The following is a 27,939-nucleotide window of genomic DNA, read 5'->3' as shown; positions in this document are numbered from 1 at the left end:
ACCTCAGTGTTGTCATCTGAGTCAATCCCTAGTTGATACAACTGCTTTGTTGTAAGAATTAAACAGTATATTGGAAACTACATATTTAATTACATATGTAATGAATGTACACAGGGCAAAATAAATTTCAGATACTATTAACAGGCTAGCTTCACACTATTTGATTAAAATAAATTGTCATCTAAAGTATGAATATCTCTGGATCTGAGGAGATATTTTATTTTGTCCTTATCTAAGTAGATACTGAGTGTTTGGAGGGAAACAGACTGAGTCTCATTCATTTCTGATTCCTCAGAGCCTATACTTCTTTTTTTTTTAATTTAGTTATTTATTTATTTATTTTTGGCAGTGTTGGGTCTTCGTTTCTGTGCGAGGGCTTTCTCCAGTTGCGGTCAGCGGGGGGCACTCTTCATCGCGGTGCGCGGGCCTCTCAGTATCACGGCCTCTCTTGTTGCGGAGCACAGGCTCCAGACGCGCAGGCTCAGTAGTTGTGGCTCACGGGCCTAGTTGCTCCGCGGCATGTGGGATCTTCCGAGACCAGGGCTCGAACCCGTGTCCCCTGCATTGGCAGGCAGATTCCCAACCACTGCGCCACCAGGGAAGCCCAGAGCCTATACTTCTTTGGCACAGAGTAGGCAAGAAAAACAAACAAAACTCTGTTAAAAAAAATTAAATAGACCCTTAGTTCACATGAATGCAGAGTAGGCAATACTCTTTCCACCCACTGGATACTTTTATTTATTTATTTATTTGTTTGTTTGTTTGTTTTTGGCTGCATTGGGTCTTTGCTGTTGTGCGTGGGCTTTCTCTAGTTGCGGCGGGTGGGGGCTACTCTTTGTTGCGGTGCACAGCCTTCTCATTGTGGTGGCTTCTCTTGCTGTGGAGCACAGGCTCTAGGCGCACAGGCTTCAGTAGTTGTGGCACATGGGCTCAGAAGTTGTGGCTCGCGGGCTCTAGAGCACAGGCTCAGTAGTTGTGGTGCACGGGCTTAGCTGCTCCACAGCATGTGGGATCTTCCCAGACCAGGGCTCAAACCCGTGTACCCTGAATTGGCAGGAGGATTCTTAACCACTGTGCCATCAGGGAAGCCCCAACTGGGTACTTTTCTGCCTGTACTTTCATCCTTCCAGCAATATCCCATCAGACTAGAGACAGCATACAGTGGGGTTTGGGTGTTTTTATGGCATGGGCTTTCTACGAACCTATTATTTTCCTTTTATAAGACACACGTCATTCAATTATCAAAAGTTGTGGAGATTTGGATGAAATCATGTCATTTGCAACAGGAAGGATGGACCTTGAGGGTATTATGCTAAGGGAAATAAGTCAGAAACAGAAAAACAAATACTGTACGATCTCATATGTGGAATCTAAAAAACAAATGAACAAACAAAACAGAAACAGACTTTTAGATACAGAGAGCAAACTGGTGGTTGCCAGAGGGGAGGGTGGTGGGGAAAAGCGCAAAAAATGTGAAGAGGATTAAGAGGTACAAACTTCCAGGTACAAAATAAGTCAAAGGGATGTAATATACAGCATAAGGAATATAGTCAATAACACAAATAATTTTTGTGGTGACAGATGATTACTAGACTTATCATGGTGATCATTTCATAATGGATTTGACTGTCAAATCACTGTTGTACACCTGAAAGTAACCTAATATCGTATGTCAACTAACTTCAATTTTTTTTAAATAAATAAATTTATTTATTTATTTATTTATGGCTGCGTTGCGTCTTCATTGCTGGGCGTAGGCTTTCTCTAGTTGCAGTGAGCAGGGGCTACTCGTTGTTGCGGTGTGCGGGCTTCTCATTTTGGTGGCTTCTCTTTGTTGTGGAGCACGGGCTCTAGGAGTGCAGGCTTCAGTAGTTGTGGCATGTGGGCTCAGTAGCTGTGGCATGCAGGCTTCAGTACTTGTGGCTCGCGGGCTCTAGAGCACAGGCTCAGTAGTTGTGGCGCATGGGCTTAGTTGCTCCGCGGCATGTGGGATCTTCCCGGACCAGGGCTCGAATCCGTGTCCCCTGCATTGGCAGGCAGCTTCTTAACCATTGTGTCACCAGGACAGTGCCCAATATATATTTTTTAATGTATTAAGGGAAAACAAGACAGAACAAAAATAAAAGGATTACTCCAGGCAGACGTTCATCTTCAAATCAGAAGCATAATCAATACATAAAATTAAATCTTGCAATTCATTTCTTAAAGTAAATAATAAAAAGATGATTCGTGAGTGTGTGGCACGTGGTAAATGTTTAACAAATGTTAAGTATATGAAGTTATTACTATTTGGAAGTGTACTTTGAATTAGAAAATGGACCTAAAAACTGTCAGTGTTTGTTGCTGTGCAACAGAAAAAATACTATTTCCACTAATTCCTCTTTTGAGTACAGTTGACCCTTGAACACTGGTTTGAACAATGCAGGTCCACTTACACACAGACCATAGTACTATGTGATCAGTTGGTTGAATCTGCGAATACAGAATCACTTACATGAAGGGTCAACTGTAGTAATACATGGATTTTCTACTGCTCCATGTTGGTGCCCCTAACTGCAGCATTGTTCAAGGGTCAACTGTAGTAACACATGGTGGTTACACGTGTGAATTCTGAGGCCAGGCAGATTTTAGCTGCCAGTTGTGTGACCTTGGGCCAACTCCTTAGTTTCTCTGCCTCAATTTCCCTATCTGTGAAATGTGGATAATGACAGCATCTATCTCAAAGTGTTTTCTGTGTGTGTGTGTGTGTGTGTGTGTGTGTGTGTGTGAAGAGAAAATGCATTAGAGCTATAAAGTGCTTCAAACAGTGCCTGACACAGAGCTCAATAAACCTTAACTAGTTCAGTTGAATCAAACTAATAATATTTATATAATGCTAACAACAAGCATATGTTTTCACTCAAAGATAAAGCAATGTTCGTCTCATACTTTATTGACTGGACTCTTTCCTTCCCTTGTAACCACACTCCTTCCATAATATAAGGAGCCCATATGCTGTGGATGGTTGAAAAGATATCTGGTGCTTGCCCAGAAGATGCTAAGTGAAGGTTACATGAAAATGCTCTCAGCCCCAGCTGACCCTAATAGTTCCCTGTCCAACCACACACAAGCCTGATTGTCCTAACTGGTTCTTCAGAATTCTTTGATCTCTGGAGGCAGTATAGTATAGTAATAAAAACCATGGTTTCTGGATTCAGACATAGTTCCCCTATGTACTAAATATACAACACTGGCCAATTATTTGAGCTCATTTCTGCTATTTCACTATGGTGTGTTAGGTGGATAATAAGTATCTGCCTCATAAGGTTTTTGTGATGATCAAATACGTTAATATATAGAAATATCTTAAATATTAAGAGAGTGAATGACACAGAGTGAAACTCATGAAATGTTAAATATTATTTTCTCTTACTTCTTCTCTCTTATCATAAAACCAAATAAGCCCCTTCTCTTCAAAGCTCTCTCTAAATCTGTCTTCTAAACTCCTCCATGGTCTAAAAACTTGGGACAGAAAAGGAAGTGTTTCTGGTCCCACAGAAAGGATGTGGTCCCACCGCAGCCACTGCAGTAGCACTTCCTATGTGCACCTTTGATGCTACTGAATGGCTTTGATTTAATTTATGGCTAGTGTTGATAATATATCTGTCCTAAACACAAAAACTGTTTCTTGTCCCTTGTCTACTTTTTAACACCTTCCAGATTAAAAAAAACATATATTAGCCTTAAAATATATTTTATGATTGAGAAAGGTAACAGAAGAGCAGGTAATTTAGAGCTTCTCTGGATAATCTGGCCTCACAGAGGGAGGTGCTGGGTTTAGAATTCTTATCATATTTCACAAAATAATGTGTATGATGAATTGCAGGATAGATCTGATCAGAACATTGTGTCCTATATACCCTATTAGCAGAAAGCACAGGTAAATGTATTTATTCAACAAATATTTGAGTCATTATGAAGTGTCAGTCACTTTAAAGGAAGGAATCCAGGACTAGTCATAAATTTTACTTTAACTACTGAGGAGATATGGACGTCATTTATAAGGGTAAAACAGGGTCAATAAGGGTAGCTTGCTAAAGAAGAGTTCTATTTTGGACATGTTATTTTTAAGTTGCCTATTAGATGTCCAAACATATATTTGGAACCCGAAGGAGAGTTCTCAACCATGGATTTAAATTTGAGAATTGTTAGCCTATATGTGTGTATCAATTAGCTATTGCTACAATATGCTGCAAAACAAATAACTACAAAAACCTCAGAAGCAAACCAACATCAAGCATTTATTGAGCTCACAAATCTGTGGGTTGGCTGATCTGCACTGGGCTATTTAGCTCCTCTTGGATGGTTCACTCATGTGTCCTGTAGTAATGCCAGAGATGCTAAAGTTAACAAGCACAACTGCACCAGCACGTTTTAAGCCTCTGTTCACATTTTGCTGGCTAACATTCCATTGGCCAAAACACGTCACATGACAAAGGGCTTGAATACACAAGGAGAGAAGAAATGGGGCCATTAATTTTCTACAATGTGGGAGTGAAGGCCATGGTACTTAGACCATGAGAAGCAACCACTGAAGGAACGAAAGGATAGATCTATTAAGAGTGGTCACTATTGAGCATTCAAAAATTGTAGGCAAATATATATAGATCCCCGGCTTTAATCAATGGACACTCAGGACTCTTGCTGTTCCCTAGGTGATGAAAATTAAGGCATTCCTGCAAATTAGGGCTCAGGGTTTCCCTTGGAACCACTGATACCAAACCTCAGTAGAGATGGAGGCTGCCATAGAAACAGACTAGCAGTATACTGGGCTTTCTCAATCTAAGCACTACGGCATTTGGGGCCAGATAATTCTTTGTTTGGGGGACTATCCTGTGCCTTGCAGCAGTCCTGGTCTCTACTCACCAGATACCAGGAACACACACACACCACACTACCACCCATTGTGACATCCAAAAATGTCTCCAGACACTGCCAAATGTCACCTGGTGGGTAAAATTGCCCCTGGTTGAGAACCACTGCTGTATACACTGGCCTATTTAAGAGTCTTATCTTGCCAGAGGCAACAGACATGTATCACTAGACTCTCAACTCCACATTTACAGTCTCTCAACAGGAGTGTAATACTCTATTCCTAAATTGGATTCCAGGTATGGAATTACAGGAGCTTTGAGAACCTTCACAAAATATAGTCACGATTATATGCGTTTGCATCATTCATTATGGAAGTTCTGGTCAATATGCTTCATCAGATTCTCAGAGTATTAGTGACTTAGAACCACTGCTATTAAGTTTTACTCAGGATAATGTATCCAAAATTTTGAGAAAAATAATTTATCTGAAGGTTCAGGCAGTGTCACAGGTCCCTTGGTTCTTAAACCTTTGTACACGTAATTTTCACCAAATACTCCAATGTCACAATTCTTGGAGCACACAAGGGACATTCCTGCCTCGAGCCGTTTGTTCCTGTTGTTTGATCTACCTGTACTTCCCTTCCTTAATATCCACCTTGCTCCCTTTCTCACATCCATCATGATTTAGTTCAAATCTCCATTTCTCAATTTCGGAATCACCCAATTTAAAATTGTAACCTCCCAAGTCTTCTCTATCCCCCTTAGTATATTTTTCCTTAAAGCTTTCATTGTTTACTTCTTGACTAATTTCACTAGAATGTAAACTCCATGTGGGCCATGATATTTGTTTGATTTGCTCACATGTATCCTGAGCAGTAGTTAGAGTACCTAGATATACAGGTACTTGGTTTTGTTTTGTTTTTTCTGCTTATATTTCTATCTTAAGAATTGGTCTCTCTCTTCAATGACAGAAAATTCTTAGACATTACTCTTGAAATGTTTCTATGTCATTCTCATCCTTCTTTCTTCTGGGAAACCTATTAGACACATTATCTATTGCATCTCTTGATGTATCTTCCAGGTCTCATAACTGTTCTATTATGTTTTATATCTTTGTATTTCTGTCTTCAAATTAATAATTTTCTCTTCAACCTTGTAACTCTAGAGTTTGCAAAGAAAAAAGATTCTATTTTTTAATTTCAATAAACATCTTTAAAGTTTAAAATTCCTAATTTATTCTGTTCATATCTTCCTATTTTTGCTTCATTTTTACAATGTTTCATCTTTTTCACTTAAAAAAATAAGCTGGAATTCAAATGACAAGAAAGACATTTGCTGTTCACAATGGAATTTAACTAGAAACCAATAACTGAAAGACAATAGGACAATTTCCAAACACATGGAAAGTAACCAGCACCCTTCTAAATAATTCATGTGTCAAAAAGGAAGTCTGAAAGGAAAATTTTAAAATACACAGAATTAAATGAAAATAAAATTATAACATATCAAAATATGCAGAATGCAACCAAAGCAGTGTCAACATGGATATTTACAGCACTAAATGCTTTCACTAGAAGAGACATCTCAAGTCAATGATCTAAACTCCCATCTCAAAAAAAAAAAAAAACCCTAGAAAAAAGAAGAGCAAAAAACCAAAAACAAGCAGAAGGAAGGGAATAAATAAGAGCAGAAATCAACAAAATTGAAAACAGGAAAACAGAGAAACTCAATGAAAGAAAAAGCTGGGTTTTTTGAAAAATATCAATAACACACAACCACAATTAAATAGATAACCTGAATAGTCCTACAACCATTAAAGGCATTGAATTAGTAATTTTAAAACTCCCCCACAAAGAAATCACCAGCCCTAGATAATCTCACTGGAAAAATTTGCCAAATATTTAAAGAAGATTAGCACCAATTTTACACAATCCATAAAAGGAGAGGGAACACTTTCCAACTCACTTTGTGAAGGCAGTAATGCCTTGATATAAAAACCAGTCGCAGGACTTCCCTGGTGGTGCAATGGTTAAGAATCTGCCTGCCAATGCAGGGGACACAGGTTCGATCCCTGGTATGGGAAGATCCCACGTGCCATGGAGCAACTAAGCCCCTGTGCCGCAACTACTGAGCCTGCGCTCTAGAGCCCACGAGCCACAACTACAGAGCCTGTGTGCACAACTACTGAAGGCTGTGCACCTAGAGCCCATGCTCTGCAACAAAGAGAAGCCACTGCAGTGAGAAGCACATGCACTGCAACGAAGAGCAGCTCCCACTCACTGCAACTAGAGAAAGCCCACGCAGCAACAAAGACCCAAAGTAGCCAAAAATAAATAAATAAAATAAATTTTAAGAATAAATATAAAAACCAGTCAGGGACTTCCCTGGCGGTCCAGTGGTTAAGACTCTGCGCTTCCAATGCAGGGGCTGTGGGTTCAATCCCTGGTCAGGGAACTAAGATCCGACATGATGCGTGGCGTGGCCAAATTAAAAAAAAAAAAAAAGTCAAAGAAAGGCCAAGAAAGAAAACTATAGACCAATATATTTCATGAACTTAGACACAAAAATCCTCAACAAAATGTTAATAAGCTGAATCCAGCAATATGTAAAAGGAATTCCACATCACAACTGGAGACGCATTCCAGATGTGCAAGTTTGGTCCATTACATGAAAATCAATGGAATCCATCATATCAACAGGCTATGGTCATAGATAAGCAACAAGGATTTACTGTACAGCACAGTGAACTATATTCAATACCTTGTAATAACCTATATACGGATAACTGAATCATTTTGCTATATACCTGAAACTATCACAACATTGGAAATCAACTATACTTAAAAAAAAAAAACCAAAAACCAATCAAACAAAAAAACAGGCCATGGTCATATCAATTGGTGCAGAAAAGACATGACAAACCCCAAAACCTATTCATGATATTCAGGGTTTTTTTTTTTTTTTACATCTCTGCAAACTAGGAAGAGGGTAACTTAATTTGATGAAGAGCATCTCCAAAAAATCTATCACTAACATCTCAGCAATGAAAACAAACACGGCTACACACAAGAACTTGGATGAATCTGAAGGGGATTATGCTGAGCGACAAGTCTATCTCAGAAGGTTATATAATGTATGATTCCATTAATATAACATTCTTGAAGTAAAATTATAGAAATGAAGAACAGATTAGTGGTTGTCAGGGCTAGTGACAGAGAGGTTTGGGTGTGACTTCAAAGAAGTAGCCTAAGAGGGAGTTCTTTTGTGGTAATGGAACAGTTCTGTATCTTGATTGTGGTTAGTGGTTCCATTAATCTACACAAGTGCTAAAACTGCAAACACACACACACGTATTTAAAATTGGTGAAATCTGAATAAGTTCTGTGGATTTCCACTGGAGGAAACTGGGTGATGAATACATGGGACTTCCATATACATTTTTTTTTTTACAAAAATATGAACTTGTAATGATTTCATAATAAAGAGTTTAACACACACACACACACACACACACACACACACACAACCAAACTAAGGACCAGAAAGCTTAAATGACTTTTTTCGAAGGTCACAGAGGTAGAGTTGAAAAGTGAAGACTAGAAATCAGGTGTCTTGATTCCAGTCCAGTTTTCTTTCCATTCCAACAAGGAAACCATATGGCCTTATGATAACAGGCACATAAAGGTGATCCTCTGCATATATCTCAAATGCATTGCAACTGATAATGTTAATAGTAGAATATTCTGATTGGATGGTTATATAAGCAAACTGAACACAGTAGAAGGCAGGTACTGATACAAGCGACTATTGCAAATAGCTAGGGAAATAAGAGAAAATTAAACCCAAATTCAGTAGAAGGAATAAGACCAAAAATTAAAGAAATAGAAGCATAATAAACTGAGAGTTGGTTCTTCAAAAAAAATTGACATATCAAAATACCTACCAAGATGAAGAAAAAAAAGGGACCACATAAACTACCAAGATTAGGAATGAAAAAGGGGATATAATTACAGCTTTCAGACATTAAAAAGAAATTATAGGATATTATGAATAACTTTATGCCAACAAATTTGGAAAGTTATGGAATGGACAGATACAATTTAGCAAAACTAACACAAAAACAAATAAAAATTTTAAATAAACTTTTGTCTATTTATACGTTTGATGTAATTCACGAGTGAAACTATCTTACAGAAGCTTCCTAAGAAGAAAACCCAATACTAGATTCCCAGGTGAATTTTTCCAAACACATAAAAAATAGATAGTAGATAGTTTAAATTTCATATAAAGTGTTTCAAAACAATTTCCAACTTCTTTTATGAAGCAGCGTAAACCTGATACAAAGCATACAAGTATATTAACATAAAAGAAATTACAAGACAAGCCTCATTAACACAGACACAGAAATAAGTTTTTTTTAAATAGCATTTTGAATCTAGCAAAATGAAAAGGCTAATAAGCTAATATATACCATTTCCAAGTATGGTTTATTCCAGGAATACATCTTGTTTTACCATCTGAAAATCAAGGAATGTAGTAATTCACCACATTAAGAGACCAAAGGAGTTTTTAAAGACTCTGACATAGACAGAAAAGGCACTAGATAAAATTCAATATCACTGATGATTAAAAAAAAAACTCTTGACAATCGAGGAATAGAATTCCTTTCATTTAAAAAAGTTATCTATGAAAAACTTACAGCTATTATTATACTTAATGGTAAAATATGGAATACTTTCTCCTAACATCAGGAACAAGGCAAAGATGTTCATTTATACCATTTCTATTTATCACTATAAAGCAATGAGGCAAGAAAAATAAAAGGTAAAGTTTAGAAATCAAGTAAGACTTTCTTTTATTGGCACTGACAGGATTGTATACACAGAAAATCCAAAATAATTCATAAACTATTTGAATAAATAATTGAATTTATAAATGTCATGGATAAAAGATCAATGTACAAAAAGAAATTGCAATCCTATGTGCTAGCCCCCAAAATCGAAAAATAAAAATATTTACAAAGGAAAATATACCACATACCTAGAAATAAATTAAACAAAGTTACTTCAAGACCTCTACAATTAAAACTACAAAACACTGTTAAGAGGAATTAAAGACGACCTAGATAAATGGATAATTATATTATGTTCATCAGTTAGAAGGCTCAGTATTGTAAAGATGTCAATTTTATTCAGGTTATTCTCTAAAGTCAATGCAATTCCAAGCAAAGTCCCAGATACGTGAAAATTGATAAGATCTAAAATTAATATAGAATCAAATCAGGAATAGAGAAGGAAGACAATTCTGATGAATAAAAAAGTTGGAAGGCTCTTGCTACCGGATATCCAAAAATACTGCAAAGCCAAGTAAAGATTGAGAAACCATCTTAGCAATCTAAAGAGATGGTAACAGATGGAATCGAACCTTTCTGAAAGGATTTCTAGAACTACTTAGCCTTGGCTGAGAGTCCCCAGACTTCATAGTTCCCTCCCAGTGCTAAGACCAGAATAAGCATATTGTGTTAGCTGATGTTATTACCTCTATTTCTACACCCTACCTGCCCCCTGCTGTCTCCTGCCCTTCACCATATACATCACAATTGCCAGGACCCTATGATTCAGTTAGGACTGACTCCACTCTCCTTTTCTGGATGAGTATGGAAGCCAGTCCTAAACAAACTAGAGAATTACATTCCTCTGGCCACAGTGATTTGACAACAGTTGGCAAGTGAGCCAATCAGATTCAACTGTAATAATCATTGGAATTATTCAGAAAGACAATCACTCTCTTCTCCCTGAGACTTCAACCCAGAAAGAAAGCAGCCTGGATCTTCTGAGGGCCACTGTAAAAAAGAGCCCACAAGGAAGAATAGCTAACGCAGAAAGATGCACAGACAAGACATGGAAACAGAACTCATCCAGATAACATCTTTTTAGCTCCAGGACCCAGGCACCTCTGAAGTTACTTATACCCAAGGATTTTTCAGTAATCAAACCAATAAATTCCCTTTATAGTTTACAAAAATGAAAAGCATGAAGACATGTCAGAGACTGGGAAAAGTTATCTGCAATACATACACATATATATAATACACATAATTTACATGTATTATAACATGTTTAACATATATGTATGTAACTAGATATAAACAGAGATACACATACATTAAAAAAGGACAAGTAACCACAGGAAACCCTTCAAATAAAAAAGGAACCAAAAATGAGTGAAATGCTTCAATAGGTACCCTCATAAAAGAAGATATCCAGGAGGTTCTCTGGTGGCCTAGTGGTTAGGATTCTGAGCTTTCACTGCCGTGGCCTGGGTTCAATCCCTGGTCAGGGAACTGAGATCCTGCAAGCCGTGTGGCACAGCCAAAAAAAAAAAAAAGGTATCCAAATAGCCAACAAGCACATAAAAAAGTATTCACCATTATTACATATCAGGTAAATGCAAATTAAAACCAAAAACAAGATATTAGCATATCCTGTGTTGAATGGCTAAATTAGAAAGTGCTGACCAGGTATGTGGAACAATTGGGACTTTCATGCATAGCTTTTAGGAGTACAAGTGGAATCAAACTTTCTGGAAAACTGGAATACCTACCAAAACTAAACATAAAGTCTATCCTATGATTCAATAATTTCATCCCTATATACATAGCATATACCAAGAGAAATAAGTTCGTAAGTCTGCCAAAAGAGCAATTAAAAGGCAAATTAGACGTTATGTTGAGAAAAGAAGCCAAATGCATAACTGTGCATACTGTATTTTAACATTTACATGACGATCAAGAACAAGCAAACCTAATAAATTATAATAAAAGCCAAAATTGCAGTTGCCTCTATGGAGCAATTATTGAGAAGGCAAATGAATGACCTTTCTGGAATCCTGGAAACGTTCTATGTTTATCAGGGTATATACAATGTGAAATTTCATCAAGCTGTACACTTAAGATTAGCACACTTCATACATATTAGTGTATGTATGCCTTAACAAAGCAGTAAAAGATGATTAAGGGGAAGTGGTACAGCTGTACGTTTTGAGGTAAATGGGAAATAAAATGGAAGGAAAAAGTGTAGCTAAATGTACCTGAAGCAGCATAAACCAAATAGCTTTCATCTTCTCAAATAAAAAAGGAGTACACTCTTCCCCGTTTGAAGGTGTTAAATATAAACTTTCCTCCACTAAAATGGGATGACACCTGTCTGATGCTTACTTCAATTATACCTGGTCTTCCTCATTGTCCACAGCTCTTCTTCATGTCTTGAGATCACAGGGAACTTGCACAGATGTGTCTTTTCCCCTTGAGCAGAGTGACATGACGGGGCTGGACTATGCAGATGACAACAATCCTGCTCCAAACTGGGGCCAACTCTATACAGTCAGTTGATATGCCAGAGGGGCTGTAATATCAGCAAAATTACAATGCAAGAACTTGCCAGAAAAAATCCAAGAAGCTGTGTATGGACATGACAGAGGAATTTATGGAAATGTCTATGGAGTTGCTGCCTCTGAGATAACTTAAGTCACGCATTTAATGTTCTGTTTTGAGCCAGTACTGATCAGTGGATCCAACAATTAGGAAAATGAGCTGGAAACTGGAGCTTACCAGGACCTATGCATGTGTCTTCCTGTCTCATGGCCCCGCTAAACTCAGAATAATGGCTTCTTCCCTCTGCCTTCCAATTCTCACATAAACTCTTATTTTAGACAACTCTAACCTGGAACTGGATAAGGAAGTAATTCTGGGAAATGTAGTCCCAGCCATGTCCAAAGTAACACAACATAAGCCAGCCCAACCAACTTCTAGTTTTCCTGTCACAAGGTCTCTTTTATAAAAATTCAAAACATTGGGTCCAATTCCCAGTCATGAGCAAGGACAAAGAACAAAATACAAAAATATCATAACAGATGAGACTCTTCTTTCGAAACCTTTGTACTTATTTCCACTGGATTACTTATTAGACAGGAAAAGCTTTTAATAGTAAAAACTGATAATCTTTTAGTAGAAAAAAAAAGGGGTTGGGGAATATTGGGTAGGCAATTTCCAGTTTCTGCCATACTAGATCAAAATGAAATTACCATTTACAAAAGAAATTACAAATACCGAAGTGTTGATACCACAATGACTGCATACTTAGAGAACAATGAGAGTTAATTAGAAACTAATAATAATTAAAAAAAGACCACTCATGCCTGCATACGAAAAAATACACTTCAACTCCCCGATGGGTCCAAAAAACTCTGTAATGGAAATAACATTTACATCCAAACCAAAACAAAAGCACCTCATAAAACATATGCAGCTACAGCTGAAAGGTATTAGAGGAAATTTATCAACTTAAACATTCATCAGAAAATTAAAACTGGAAATCAACGAGCCAGCAGTAGTCCACTTTAAGGATGAAGCACCGATCTTTGCTTCTAGTATGAATTTTCTTAGAACACAGTAAGTGATGTTCATGAAGGTGTTACCACATGATTTACATACACAGGCTTTCTCTTAGTCGTGAGTTCTCAAGTCTTCAAAAAGATGAGCGACTATTTCTTACATTCACAGGGTGTCTCCACAGTGTGAGATCTTGTGTGCTGCCTAAGATCTGAAAAAGCCTTGCAGACATTTCCTTATTCCTTACTTTATATGTTTCCTCTAGTGTGAGTTTTCAAATGTCTTCGAAAGTAAGCGGGACAAACAAAGGCTTTCCCACATTCCTTACATTCATAGGGCTTCTCACCAGTGTGGCTTCTTACGTGTCTTCGAAAGGATGAAGGACAACTGAATGCTTTCCCACATTCCAGACATTCAAAGGGTTTCTCTCCAGTGTGCATCCTTGTGTGGACAGTAAGGTATGAAGAATGGCGAAAGGCTTTCCCACAGTCCTTACATTCATAGGGTTTCTCCCCAGTGTGCGTTCTCATGTGGATCCTAAGGGCTGAGGGGTAAATGAAGGCTTTTCCACATTTCTTACATTCATAAGGTTTCTCTCCAGTGTGAGTTCTTATATGTACTGTAAGGTGGGAGGAACTAATAAAGGCTTTCCCACATTCCTTACATTCATAAGGCTTCTCTCCACTGTGAGTTCTTAAGTGTTCGGTGAGGGATGAGGAACGACTAAAGGCCTTCCCACATTCCTTACATTCATACTGCACCTTTCCAGTGTGATCTCTCACATGTGCTCTAAAGGACGAGGGACAACTGAAGGCTTTTCCACATTCCTTACATTCGTAGGGTTTCTCTCTACTTTGATTTTTCACATGTGTATTCAGGGAAGTGGGAAGATAGAAGGCTTTTCCACATTCCAGACATTCATAGGGTTTCTCCCCAGTGTGTTTTCTCATATGGATACTTAAGGAGGACGGACAATTGTAGGCTTTCCCGCATTCCTTACATTTATAGGGTTTCTCTCCCGTATGTGTTCTGACGTGTACGGTGAGCTTTGAGGACTCACTGAAGGCTTTCCCACACTCTTTACATTCATAAGGCTTCTCTCCAGTATGGATTCTTATATGTATTATAAGGTGAGAAGAGGAACTGAAAGCCTTCCCACACTCCTTACATTCATATGGCTTATCTCCACTGTGAATTCTTTTGTGTTTGGAGAGTGAGGAGGAACAACTAAATGCTTTCCCACACTCCTTACATTCATAAGGCTTATCTCCACTGTGAATTCTTTTGTGCTCTGTAAGGGATGAAGAACAGCTAAATGTTTTCCCACATTCCTTGCATTCGTAGCTTGTCTTTCCTGTGTGAATCCTCATATGCGCCCTAAAGAATGAAGAACAACTGAAGGCTTTGGTACATTCCTTACATTCATAGGGTTTCTCTTCAGTGGGAGTTTTCATATGCTTCTTAAAACAAGCAAAAAAATGGAAAGCTTTCCCACATTCCTTACACTGATAGGGTTTGCTTCCAGTGTGAGACCTTATGTGATTCTTAAGGGATAAATGATCTGTGAAGGCCTTTTTACACTCCTGGCATTCATAGGCTTTTACTTCAGTAGTTCTCTTGAGTATATTAAGATTTGAGATATGGCTGAAGGTTTGTCTACACTGATTTTCTTCGTTATGTTCACAGATGTTCTCCACCATGTGACTTCTTTTAAAAAATAAAAAGAACATTATTAGCAGCAAGTAAATTTTTACCACTTTCAGTGACTACGTCTGTTTTCTGCCCTGTCCAATGATAAGCTGAAAGTTCTCACAGAGGGCTCTACGATAGCCAATATTATCACTGAGTTTCTGGCTTATGGGGTTTTTCTGATGGTTGCTTACAAATGAATTATGTGTCAAACATGGAAGAGCTCAGTCTCATTTGTGGAAAAAATATCTTATGAAAATTCCATATGAAATCACAATTTTTGACCAAGTTTTATATACATGTTTTTTAAATTTCGTGACATTTTAAGATTCTCTCCTGAGACACTACGTTCTCTTATATGAATGGCACTCACCTCAAATGTCTCTCATGGTTTTTGTTCTGATAATCAAAACCATGGTATTCCCAGCTTTTGTGTAAAATGGACAACGAGGAAGCACTCCTTTTTAATCTTACTACATTCTGTTCACTGGATATTTTTTCTCCATAAATATCTTGTGGAGCGACTAATTCATTAGTTTTAAGTTGAGTCTCAAAACCTGAAACAACAAAATAAAGGCATCATGAGAGAAGGACTTTTGGCAGTGTGGCTGGTTCAGGACTTTCCCAATAAGCACAGGGTCAAAATGGCAAAGCAACTAAGAAATAATCCCATGAAGATTGAGACTGATGGTAACATAAATAGGGTACTCCTAGGGGAGCAAAACAAAAAGGAACTGGGTAAAACGCACATGACCGAATACTACATTACAAAGAGGAAATATGGGCTTTCCCAAGAACAATGAAAGTGTGAAAGGACTGATGAAAAGTCAAAATAGTAATCGAAGGTATCTGTGGAAGATCAGCTTCCTCAGACAAGGCAAAGTTTCACTTTGCTTTTATTTGATTTTTCCAAATGTAATATCCCCCAACCAAGTCAGTTTCTCCCAAGGATTCTTGCCTTCCTGATGCTCCCCCTGGGTGGGTCCTCTCTCTGCTATCTCCAGGTCCTCCTCTTGTTTCCACTGGGAGATCAGATAGGGTGTGTGTAGTGGATACCCTGTTCATGTGGAAAGGTATATCATGAGGGAAAACAATGAGGAACCATAAACATTTCCATGAGACAGGGCAAAAACTTTGCTCTTCTGTTACTCTAAAGCAAGTAGGAGTTTAATTGCAACAAAATGTTGAATTTATTTTTTTAAGGTGGAAGGGGGTGGTCTGATGTCTAGAACTGATCTGACATTCACATCTAAACCTCAGTATTATTAGAAACTGGTCCAATATTCACAGGCAGGACATACTGTTCTCCTGTTGAAGATAAATAATCTCAGAATACCAATCTCAGACAAGGTTACTCTGAGATCATGATAAGATGAAACAAAAGAAGGCTACTTCATAATTTAGCCTAGGGACAGACAAAAAAAGTCGCTGTGCCATCCACAAAATACTAATAGAGTTTCCCCTGCACCCAGATTTCTGTCAGCATCCAATCTAAAGTGAACACGTATGGACTGGGTTGAACGGTGCCCCTCAAAACTTCATGTCCATATATACACTACTATGTATAAAATAGACAACTAATGAGAACCTACTGTATAGCACAGGGAACTCTACTCAATGATCTGTGGTGACCTAAATGGGAAGGAAATCTAAAAAAGAGTGGAAATATGTATACATATAACTGACTCACTTTGCTGTACAGCAGAAACTAACACAACATTGTAAAGCAACTATACTCCAATAAAAATAAATAAATAAATAAATGACACCATAATATTAAAAAAAAAATTCATGTCCAAACAGATCAATAGAACAGAATACAGAGTCCATAAATAAGCCCATATAAATATAGTCAACTTATCTTTGACAAAGGTGCAAAGGCAATACAATGGAGAAAAATATAGTCTTTCCAACAAACGGTGCTAAAACAACTACTAGACATCAACATACATTTAAAAAAAAAAAAAGAATCTTGACACAGACCTTACACTCTTGCAAAAATTAACTCAAAATACAGGGGGAGGTATCCAAAGCTTCAGGACAACTTGGGGCCCCATCAATAGGGAGTAAAAAATTAGCTCAAAATAGATCACAGATCTAAATGTAAAACGTAAAACTATAGAACTCCTAGAAGATAACATAGGAAAAAATGTAGGTGACCTAAGATTTGGCGATGACTTGTTAGATAGGTGAAAATTAATCAGGGGAAACTTCACTAAAATGGAGTGAGAGGCCAGAAGGGGAAGCTTTCATGCAGTTCCACAGGACATCAATTATAGGAAGAGGGCTTCCCTGGTGGTGCAGTGGTTAAGAATCCACCTGCCAATGCAGGGGTCACCAGTTCAAGCCCTGGTCCGGGAAGATCCCACTTGCCACGGAGCAACTAAGCCCATGCACCACAACTACTGAGCCTGCGCTCTAGAGCCCGCGAACCACAACTACTCAGCCCACGTGCCACAACTACTGAAGTCCACATGCCACAACTACTGAAGTCCACGTGCCTAGAGCCCATGCTCCACAACAAGAAGCCACCAAAATGAGAAGCCCGCGCACCGCAACGAAGAGTAGCCCCCACTCGCTGCAAATAGAGAAAGCCTGCGTGCAGCAACAAAGACTCAATGCAGCCAAAAATAAATAAATTTATAAAAAAACAAATTACATGAAGAATTGTCAATTACAGACTCCAACAAAAGAATCATCAAGAATCACCAGTTATAATCCTGACAGGAAAAGATGTACATTGCATCCCCTATAAGAAATCAACTGCCCCAGCAACTAAGCCAATATGAAACCATCATCACCCTGAACTCTCATTTTTCTCCAATAGACTTTCATCCAAAACAACCTCTCCCAATTTCCTCCTTTTTCTCTATAAAATTATGTTCTTCTCCCTTGTTTTTGGACTTGCCTATGGCTTTTGTTATAGCTTTCTTGTCCTAAATTGCAATTCCTCTGCTATGCCCAAATAAACCATTTTTGTTGGTAAAATAACTATCTTATTTTTAAGGTCAACAGATAATGACCTGAAAGACACAATTCATGAAAGAAAGAATTGACAAGTTGGACTTCATTAAAATTAAAAACTTTTGCTCTGAGAAAAAACTGCCAAGAGAATAAAAAGCCACAGACTGGAAGAAATTATCTGCAAAAGACATATCTGATCAAGAAGTGTTATCCAAAATATACACAGAATTCTTAAAACTCAACAATAAAGAAAACAAACAACCCGATTAAAAAAATGGGCCAAAAACCTTAACAGATACCTCATCAAGGAAGATACACAGATGGCAAATAAGCATATGAAAAGATGTTCCAAATCATATGTCATCAGGAAAATGCAAATCAAAACAATGAGATACCACTATACACCTATAAGAATGGCCAAAATCCAGAACACTGACAGCAAAGAAGTTTGAGAATGTGGAGCTGGTGGGAATGCAAAATGGTACAGCCACTTTGAAATACAGTTTGGCAGTTTCTTACAAAACCAAACATACTCTTAACCATACATACAGGCAATTGCACTCCCTGGAATTTACCCAAAGGAGTTAAAAACATGTCTACACAAAAACCTGCATGTGGATGTTTACAGCAGCTTTATTCATAATTGCCAAAACTTGGAAGCAATCACAATGTTCTTCAGTGGGTGAATGGATAAACAGACTGTGGTACATCCAGACAATAAAATATAAATCAGCACTAAAAAGAAATAAGTTATCCAGCCATGAAAAGAGGTGGAAAAACCTTAAATGCATATTACTAAGTGAAAGAAGCCAATCTGAAAAGGCTATATATATACTGTATGATTCCAACTATATGACATTCTGGAAAAGGCAAAACTATGGAGACAGTAAAAAGATCAGTGGTTGCCAGGAGTTGTGGGGAAGGAGAGATAAATTGGGGTGGAGGGGATACAGGATTTTTAAGGGTAGTGAAGCTACTTTATGATACTATAATGGTGGATATGTCATTATATATTTGTCCAAACCTTAAAATGTACAACACCAAAAGTGAACACTAATATAAACTCTGGACTTAGGGTGATAATGATGTGTCAGTGTAGGTTCATCAACTCTAACAAATATACCACTCTGGTAGGAAGGCTGTGAGTGTATGGGGACAGGGGGTATATGGGAAATATCTATCTGTACCTGTCACTCAATTTTGCTGTGAACCTATAAACTGCTCTAAGAAAAATAAAGTGTACTGAGAAAAAAATCCCTGTCCTCCCAGAATTTCAGAATGTTACTTTATTTGGAAATAGGGTCTTTGCAGATACAATCAAGTTAAGATAAGTTATACCGGATTAGGGTAGGCCCTAAATGCAATGACTGGCGTCCTTACAAGGACAGAAAGACTTAGAGACAGAGGATGAAGGCCGTGTGAAGATGGAGGCAGAGATCAGAGTGATGCAGCTGCAAGCCAAGGATTGCTGGCAACCACCAACAGCTAGGAAGGGGACAGGAGGGATTTTTCCTGAACCTTCGGAAGGATCATGACACCCTGATTTCAGACTTCCAACCTCCAGAAATTTAAAAGAATAAGGTTCTGTTGTTCTTAGCCACCCAGTTTGTGGTGCTTTGTTATGGAAGGCCTAGGAAACCAATACAGCCTGCTTCCATAGACCTACCCCCAAGTCATTCAACCTAAGTACACAAATCCGATAATATTTACTTTCTAACACCTTCTTTCTGAGACACACCATGGCTCCCCATGGCATGTGTTCTCCCTCACTGCTCCAAGTAATAAACCCAACTTGCTTAACTGGTGGTCTCTGGGTACAGGACATTAACAGCAGTAAAATTCTCAAAAGGTCCCAAACCACCAATTTTCTCCCTGTGCCCCAAAGTGACCCCTGAAGTCTGTGCCCACAATTTCTACACTTAATAAGCCTTGAGGCTTCCAACCACAAGAAAAAGAGAAAGTCAGTTCAATATACATGTTTATTTTCTTTCTTTTTTTATGTTAATTTCATATTTATCTTCTTGCCCATTACACCTAAGCATTTTGAATACAGGGACATCTTGTTTTTTATAGTATACATTCAAAAGGGTTTGATATAGAGTTCACCCTCAAAAAAATGCTTAATGAATGAAAGAATGATTGAATGAAGAAAAATAAGACCAACAGCATCTTTGTAACACTGGATGAAATGAAAACTCTGCATTCAGTGCCAGTGTCAGAATGGATAAGGAGATTTCCACTGATTCTTTTTTTGTTGTTGTTTTATACTGGTAGAATATTTTAACAATATGCATTGTTATTGTTTATTTTCATGGTGAAGCCACTAGACTGTAAGTTCCTTGGGGTCAGTGACCATGTCTGTCTTATTTACCAATTTATTCCAATTCCTCAACCCAAATCCTAGAACAAACTCAATTAATAAGATAAAACTGTTTTCTAAACGACTAAATGAAGGAATGTTGCCATCCTTACCTAATGAGGCCAGGTTCCGGAAGTTTTCCAGCATCACATCTCTGTAGAGGTTTCTCTGAGTGAGATCTAGCAAAGCCCACTCCTCCTGGGTAAAGTCCACAGCCACATCCTCAAAGACCACTGGTTCCTAAAACATTCCACATATTTTGTTCAGAAAAGTGCCAACTCCCCCAGTGTGTGCAGGAGGATGAATGAGCCTGGAAATACTGAGGAACTGAGAATCAATTCATAGGAAGTTCAGAAGATTCTATTCTCCCAACATCTGCCCTAGGATTCAGTCATCAGATCTTCTTCGTTCTACATAAGCATCCTGACTGATCAAATTTTCTCACAGATTTAACAACACTTTTGAAACAATAAATTTATCTTTCCACAGTTTGATGGTGACCAATTCCAGTCTTACAATAATCCAGAACATCCAGAGGATATAGCAGAAATGAGAGAAATGCTCTAGAAATGAAATAATTTCCACATTGAAACCAGCAAAAATTCCTTGTTACAGAAACAATTTCACTGCTTCCTTATATTCCACCATAGCAACCAGCACAACACAAAACACTGGGTCAAATCTGGATGAGGTTTTAATGAATTAAAACACACTGAGGGACAGAGAGCTTTTCTTTTTCTTTTTCTTCTTTCCCCACAAACCTGGGGCCCAGGAGTCTGCAAGAAGCACAACATTCAACCCAGGCCCACAGCCAGCCACATTTTCTTGCACTCAAGGCCAGGGGGCTGTAAATTATACAACATGAGCTAAATTCAGCCTATCATCTATTTATGTAAGTAAAGGTTTATTGGAACACAATAAAACATTTGTTTATACACTGTATATGGCTGCTTTCACACTAAAATGGCAGAACTGAGTAAAACAGAAACTCTATGGCCTTCAAAGCCTAAAATGCTTACTATGTGGCCCAATGCAGGAACAGGTTACTGACCCCTGCTCTGAACAGTTAGGAGATCGATGGCCCGGGGGAACTGAAATATTCTTTTGGAGAATTATTAACTCTTACTTACCTGTGTCATATTTTTCTGTAACTCAGCAGCTGTTCTTTCTTCCTCCATGTTCCCTTCATGAAGAAAGACAGAGTATTGAGAAGTTAGAGCTGAGGCAAGAGAAAGAAGACACGAGAATCTGGGTCTCCCCACAACTTCCATAATCAAGACTGTGGATTTTGCAGCACATCTGTTAGGAGTAATCACTCCCCTCAAAACACACACACACAGAGACATGCATAGCCCCAAGACACCCAAACAAACACACATCAATCTTGTAAGAAAATAGAGGGGGAAAAAAAAAGTTAGAGCAATCTTATCTCCTCTAGAGCTATAAAACAGTCCTCTGGGTCTTGTAGATCATAAAAAAAAACAGGTTAAGAGTCCCATTTTGTAAGCAAGTTAACTGTAGTCTAAAAAAATTTAGCTGTCAATTTGATCATAATAATGAAAACATAAAAAAAAAAAAATCAGAGAACGCCTTCAATAGTAAGACTATACACACCATCTCAAATCCAGGAAAGTGTGACCTGTATGCCAGACTTCCGGGGGTTCCACTCCCAATATTTATTTCTGCACTGCTTGGCAGGCTAACATGTATTACTGCTCAGCCCCTGACTACTAGACCCTCTCCCACAAGGGCTGCAGGGTCCCCAAAACCTGGTTTTTGAGAAACAGCATCAACTGACTGAATTCCACATGCAGGTGGCAGAGAAGACTTCTCCTATTCAATTCTGCAGGAATTGTACAGGAGGTAGAGCAGCAGCAGAACAAGAACACTCGGAGTGAAGTTAGCAGTGTGTGTCATCTCTCACAGTGATATCTGTAGCACTACTGCACAAATTTCAAATAACGAAAATGCAACAGTTTCTTCCACTACCGTGGATGAAGTATATATTTTAAAGCCAATACAAACTGTAACATTCTTTACTAACAACATGTTCCATTTGAGCAACCAAGATATGAGTATGACTTGGCAAAGAGATGCCCATACCTCTGCAAAAAGATTATTCATAGAAACTCTGCAAACCAGATAGTAACACAACCAGTTTATAGTTGAAGAATCTTGGAAAGAGTCACTTAACTATGTGTTCAATGCTACCCAACTAGAAAGCTGCTGAGGAGCTGTGTGTATGCACGTGTATTTACCTTCAAAGCCTAAATGCCCAATGAGTGTATTTCTGAACATATACTTTACAATTTAGTTGTCAGTGAGGCCCTTATGCCCTAACATTACCAGGGTCTGGCCTAGAACCCTGTTGGGCACACTATGGAGAGTAGACAAATGAAGTATTCTATTCAAGTGTTTTATCTTTGAGCTCCTTCTTTTGACTAAGCCCTATGTCTTCAGCAAGGATGCTTCCCTTAAGGCCCTTACCTCCTGCTCCTTCATCTCATATTTATTTAGGTAATATTCACCCTGTCCTACTACGTGCAGTCACAGGAGACACAGCACTGAACAAAACAGAAAAATCCTAAAGTGCCTGGGTCGTTTGAAGGAGGACCACTAAATTAACAAAATATTATCAGGTGGTGGTATATGCTATATAAAAATGCATCACATTATAGGGATAAGGAGATACACACATATTTATCTTTAGCTAATCAGGACTACTTATGTGACAGGGTAGAAGCAAGAAATTAAAATCACTGTTTCAGATAACACTAGAAATCCATGGCTGGTGTGGTACATATATTTATATACAACTGACCCTTGAACAACTGCAGGGGTTGGGGCACCAACCCTCCGGCAGTGGAAAATTCGAGTATAACTCATAGTCAGCCTTCAGTATCCAAGGATTCAACCAACCACTGATCCTGTAGTATTGTAGTATTTAGTACTGAAAAAAATCTGCATATAAGTGGACACATGCATTTCAAACCCATGTTGCTCAAGGGTTAATTGTATTTACAAAAATCATCAATTCCTATAGAAGAAAAATCAGTATCAATGGGTTAACCATTGACTTATAAGGGCAGAAAAAGAACAGCATAAAGGTTTAGAAAAAAAATGAGTATATGACAAAATTAACAATATTTTAAAAAACTTAAACAGAATCCGAAAAGCTAAAATGGCAATACTACCCAAAGCAATCTACAGATTTAATGCCATCCCTATCAAATTACCCATGACATTACAGAACTAGAATAAATAATCCTAAAATTTATATGGAACCATAAAAGACCCAGAATTGCCAAAGCAATCCTGAGGAAAAAGAACAAAGCGAAAGGCATAACCCTCCTAGGCTTCAGACAATACTACAAAGCTACAGTAATCAAAACAGTGTGGTATTGGTACAAAAACAGACATACAGATCAATGGAACAGAACAGAGAGCCCAGAAATAAACCCACACGCCTACGGTCAATTAATCTTCAACAAAGGAGGCAAGAATACACAATGGGAAAAAGACAGTCTCTTCAGCAAGTGTAGCTAGGAAAGTTGGACAGCTGCATGTAAATCAGTGAAATTAGAACACAACCTCTCCTGTGGAGAAAAGGGAAACCTCCTACACTGTTGGTGGGAATGTAAATTGGTACAGCCACTATGGAGAACAGTATGGAGGTTCCTTAAAAAACTAAATATAGAACTACCATATGATCCAGCAATCCCACTCCTGGGCATATATCTGGAGAAAACCATAATTCAAAAAGATACATGTACCCCAAAGTTCACTGCAGCACTATTTACAATAGCCAAGACATGGAAGCAACCTAAATGTCCATCAACAGAGGAGTGGATAAAGAAAATGCAGTACCTATATACAGTGGAATATTAGTCAGCCATAAAAAAGAATGAAATAATGCCATTTGCAGCAACGTGGATGGACCTAGAGACTGTCATACTGAGTGAAGTAAGTCAGACAGAGAAAGACAAATATCATATGATATTGCTTACATGTGGAATCTAAAAAAAGGTACAAATGAACTTATTTACAAAACAGAAATAGAGTCACAGATGTATAAAACAAACTTATGGTTACCAAGGGGGCAAGGAGGGAGAGGGATAAAGTGGGAGATTGGGACTGACAATATACACACTACTATATATAAAATAGATAACTAATAAGGGCCTACTGTATAGCACAGGAACTCTACTCAGTACTCTGTAATGACCTATATGGGAAAAGACTCTAAAAAAGAGTAGATATATGTATATGTGTAACTGACTCACTTTGCTGTACACCTGAAACTAACACAAAATTGTAAATCAGCTATACTCCCATAAAAATTTTTAAAAAAAGAACACACCCTCTCACCATACACAAAAACAAACTGAAAATGGCTTAAAGACTTAAACATAAGATGTGACACCATAAAACTCCTAGAAGAGATCATAGGCAAAGCATTTTCCAACATTAATTGTACCAATGTTTTCTTAGGTCAGTCTCCCAAGGCAACAGAAATAAAAACAAAAATAAATGGGACCTAATCAAACTTACAAGCTTTTGCACAGCAAAGGAAACCATAAACAAAACGAAAAGACAACCTATGGAATGGAAGAAAATATTTACAAATAATGCAACCAGCAAGGCTTAATTTCAAAAATACACAAACAGCTCATACAACTCAACAACAAAAAAACAAACAACCCAATCAAAAAATGGGCAGAAGGACTTCCCTGGCAGTCCAGTGGTTAAGATTCCATGCTTCCAATGCAGGAGGCACGGGTTTGATCCCTGGTCGGAGAACTAAGATCCCACATGCCACACAGCCAAAAAAAAAAAAACGGCAGAAGACCTAAATAGACATTTCTCCAAAGACATACAGATGGCAAATAGGCACATGAAAAGATGCTCAACAATGCTAATTGTTAGAGAAATGCAAATCAAAACTATAATGAGGTACCCCACCTCACACTGGTCAGAATGGCCATCATTAAAAAGTCTACAGATAACAAGCACTGGAGAGGGTGTGTAGAAAAGGGAACCCTCCTACACTGTTAGTGGGAATGTAAGTTGGTGCAGCCACTATGGAAAACAGTATGGAAGTTCCTCAAAAAACTAAAAATAGAATTAACATATGACCCAGCAATCCCACTCCTGGGCATATACCCAGAGAAAACTATAACTCAAAAAGATACATGCACCTCTATGTTCAAAGCAGCACTATTCACAATAGCCAAGGCATGGAAACAATCTAAATGTCCATGAACAGATGAATGGATAAAGAAGATGTGGTACATATATACAATGGAATACTACTCAGCCATAAAAAAGAGAAGGGAATAATGCTATCTGCAGCAACATGGATGCAACTAGAAATTATCATACTAAGTAAAGTAAGTCAGAAAGAGAAAGACAAATACCATATGATTTCACTTATATGTGGATCTAAAATATGGCACAAATGAAACTATCTACAAAACAGAAACAGACTCACAGATATAGAGAACAGATTTGTGGTTACCAAGGGGGAGAGAGGGTGGGAGAGGGATAGACAAGGCGTTTGGGGTTAGCGGATGCAAACTATTACATATAGAATGGATAAACAACAAGATCCTATTGTATAGCACAGGGAACTATATTCAATATCCTGGGATAAACCATAATGGAAAAGAATATTAAAAAAGAATGTATATATGTATATAACTGAGTCACTTTGCTGTACAGCAGAAATTAACACAACATTGTAAATCAACTATACTTCAATTAAAAAAATAATAAAGTGAAAAAAATGTTTAAAAAATTAAAAAATATAGGGACTTCCCTGGTGGTCCAGTGGTTAAGACTCTGCGCTTCCAACGCAGGGGGCGCGGGTTCGATCCCTGGTCAGGGAGCTAAGATCCCGCCTGCTGCAGGACCAAAAAATAAAATAAAATAAAATAAATAAATGAATATAAACACAAAAACTGTTTACATCCAGTCATTAAAGAAAAAAATTAGCAGTTTAGAACATACCTACAAAGGAAACAGAAGTTGCAGATTGTTTTACAGACAGATTCACCAACTAAGTAAAGGATTCATAATTCCATCTTGGGGGGTGTGTGGGGGTGCTGTTTTCCTGTGTATTTCCAAGACCAGAAAAGTACTCAAAACTCAAATATATGTGTATACACACACACACACACATATATATAGAAAAGATCTCATTCATATACACAAGGGCAAAATATTAAAATATTAGTACAGTCCAGAAATGAATAATGAAGATAATAATCACAAACTAAGTTCATTTCCTCCTAGGAATGAAATGTGGTTAAAATGATTAACATAATTAAAATGATTAATATAATTCACATTAATAGAAAAAGATCATATGACTCATCCCCTTCGATACAAAATAGTGACTGATCTCTATCAATATGCATTGATGATAATAATTTAACCCAATAGGACTAGAGGGAAATAGGCTTTAATTAGAAAAAATATATATTATTTACAAACACCTACAGCAAACATCCTATTTAATGGTGAAATGGCAGAATAATTCCCTCTGGGATCAGGAACAAGACAAGGACGCACTTAAATGCTATTCTACATTGAACTGAAAGTCCTGGCAAACGCACTAAATAAATAAAAAGAATATAAGGTACAAAGAATAAGAAAGAAAACTCTGAAACTGACATATGATCACACTTTCAGTGTGAAATTTTAAAAAAATCTACAGATAAATGACTAACATTTAGAGCTGCAACTGGCAAGGGGGGTTAAAAAGATACTAAGTAATCAGTTCACTTTTATGCAGCTGAATATAATGTAGCAAACTGATGCCCACAGGAAGAGAAAAAAAAAAATCACAGGTTAAAAATAGTATCTCTCGCACCAGGAAGGGAGAGGTGGGGACGGAGTTAGGCAAATGTCACCCCATTCTCACAGAACAAGCTGAAATCCACAGACCTGAGCAGAGACGAGGTTGAGACTCGTCCCCGTGACCCGAATGGCAGGAATGCTTTTCCTTTCTGGAAAGAGAGCAGAGGATGATTTTGGAGGCCGATTAAATACGAGGATGGCTCTCCAACTCTCGCCTGCAGCAGACTCACCCCGACTGCTGGACCCTCACAGAGTTCCTGATTCAGTGAGTTTGGTACCAGCCGCGGCTGCTGGAGGCCCCGGGCGCTGGTGTCCCAGCGTGGAGCGGTGGGCACAGCCCAAGCGGCTGCCTTTTGGCCTCTGACCCCAAGGCCAAGCTCTCCACCTCCCGCGCACCGGACTTGGGGCGGGCTGGGCTGAACCAGGTAGGACGCGGACCGAGGCAAAATTTACATCAGATTTAGACTGGGCTGCAAGGGGACATGGCCGCCGGCTTGCGCACGAGCAGAAGTGTACGGCTGCTTCCGGTTTCTGCGCCACGCACAGCGTCAGGGGCGGGGCCTCAGGAGCTGGGAAATTTGGGTTGGGAGGGGCGGTGGCATCTTCCAGCCGCAAGTGGAGGAGAAGTGCTAATTTCCTTCCGCGGAGAGACGCGACTGGGTCTTGGGGTCGGGTCAACCTAGGACTTGGGGTTGGAGAGGGCCTGGAGCGGGACCAGGCTATGGGCGGGGCTTGACTAGGCCTGTGGGGCGGAGATGGGGCGCGACCAGGCCTAGGGGCGTGGCTTAGTTGAATATTCCAAAGAGCTGAGTTTAGGGTGGGAC

At 38.5% G+C, this 27,939-nt stretch overlaps 1 protein-coding gene across 7 annotated transcripts; it reads right to left on the bottom strand.

Annotated features, from left to right (window-relative positions):
• Nucleotides 1–9,244: 9,244 nt before the first annotated feature.
• Nucleotides 9,245–27,622, bottom strand: LOC103003348 (zinc finger protein 699). Of its 7 annotated transcripts, none has more exons than XR_009007088.1 (8): nt 27,346–27,622; nt 27,203–27,264; nt 21,385–26,157; nt 20,368–20,494; nt 15,890–15,988; nt 15,305–15,488; nt 12,070–14,949; nt 9,245–11,204 (listed from the first exon to the last, which is right to left on the bottom strand). XR_009007088.1 is itself a non-coding variant. In XM_057540041.1 (8 exons), exons 4-8 carry the CDS (start codon nt 21,430–21,432, stop codon nt 13,491–13,493), a joined length of 1,917 nt encoding a protein of 638 aa, XP_057396024.1. In that variant the 5' UTR covers nt 21,433–21,437; nt 22,053–26,157; nt 27,203–27,264; nt 27,346–27,622; the 3' UTR covers nt 9,245–13,490. The 7 variants fall into 7 exon arrangements, 6 of the variants coding, with proteins under 6 accessions (XP_057396024.1, XP_057396020.1, XP_057396022.1 ...); XM_057540041.1 differs by having other exon boundaries at nt 9,245–14,949; nt 21,385–21,437; nt 22,053–26,157; XM_057540037.1 differs by having other exon boundaries at nt 9,245–14,949.
• Between the last annotated feature and the right edge of the window lie 317 nt (nt 27,623–27,939).

This window comes from Balaenoptera acutorostrata, chromosome 2 (assembly GCF_949987535.1).
Source record: "Balaenoptera acutorostrata chromosome 2, mBalAcu1.1, whole genome shotgun sequence".
In the NCBI taxonomy this organism is placed as follows: Eukaryota; Metazoa; Chordata; class Mammalia; order Artiodactyla; family Balaenopteridae; genus Balaenoptera; species Balaenoptera acutorostrata.
The sequence above is the reverse complement of the archived record's forward strand: the minus strand, read 5'-3'. Positions and strand labels throughout refer to the sequence as shown.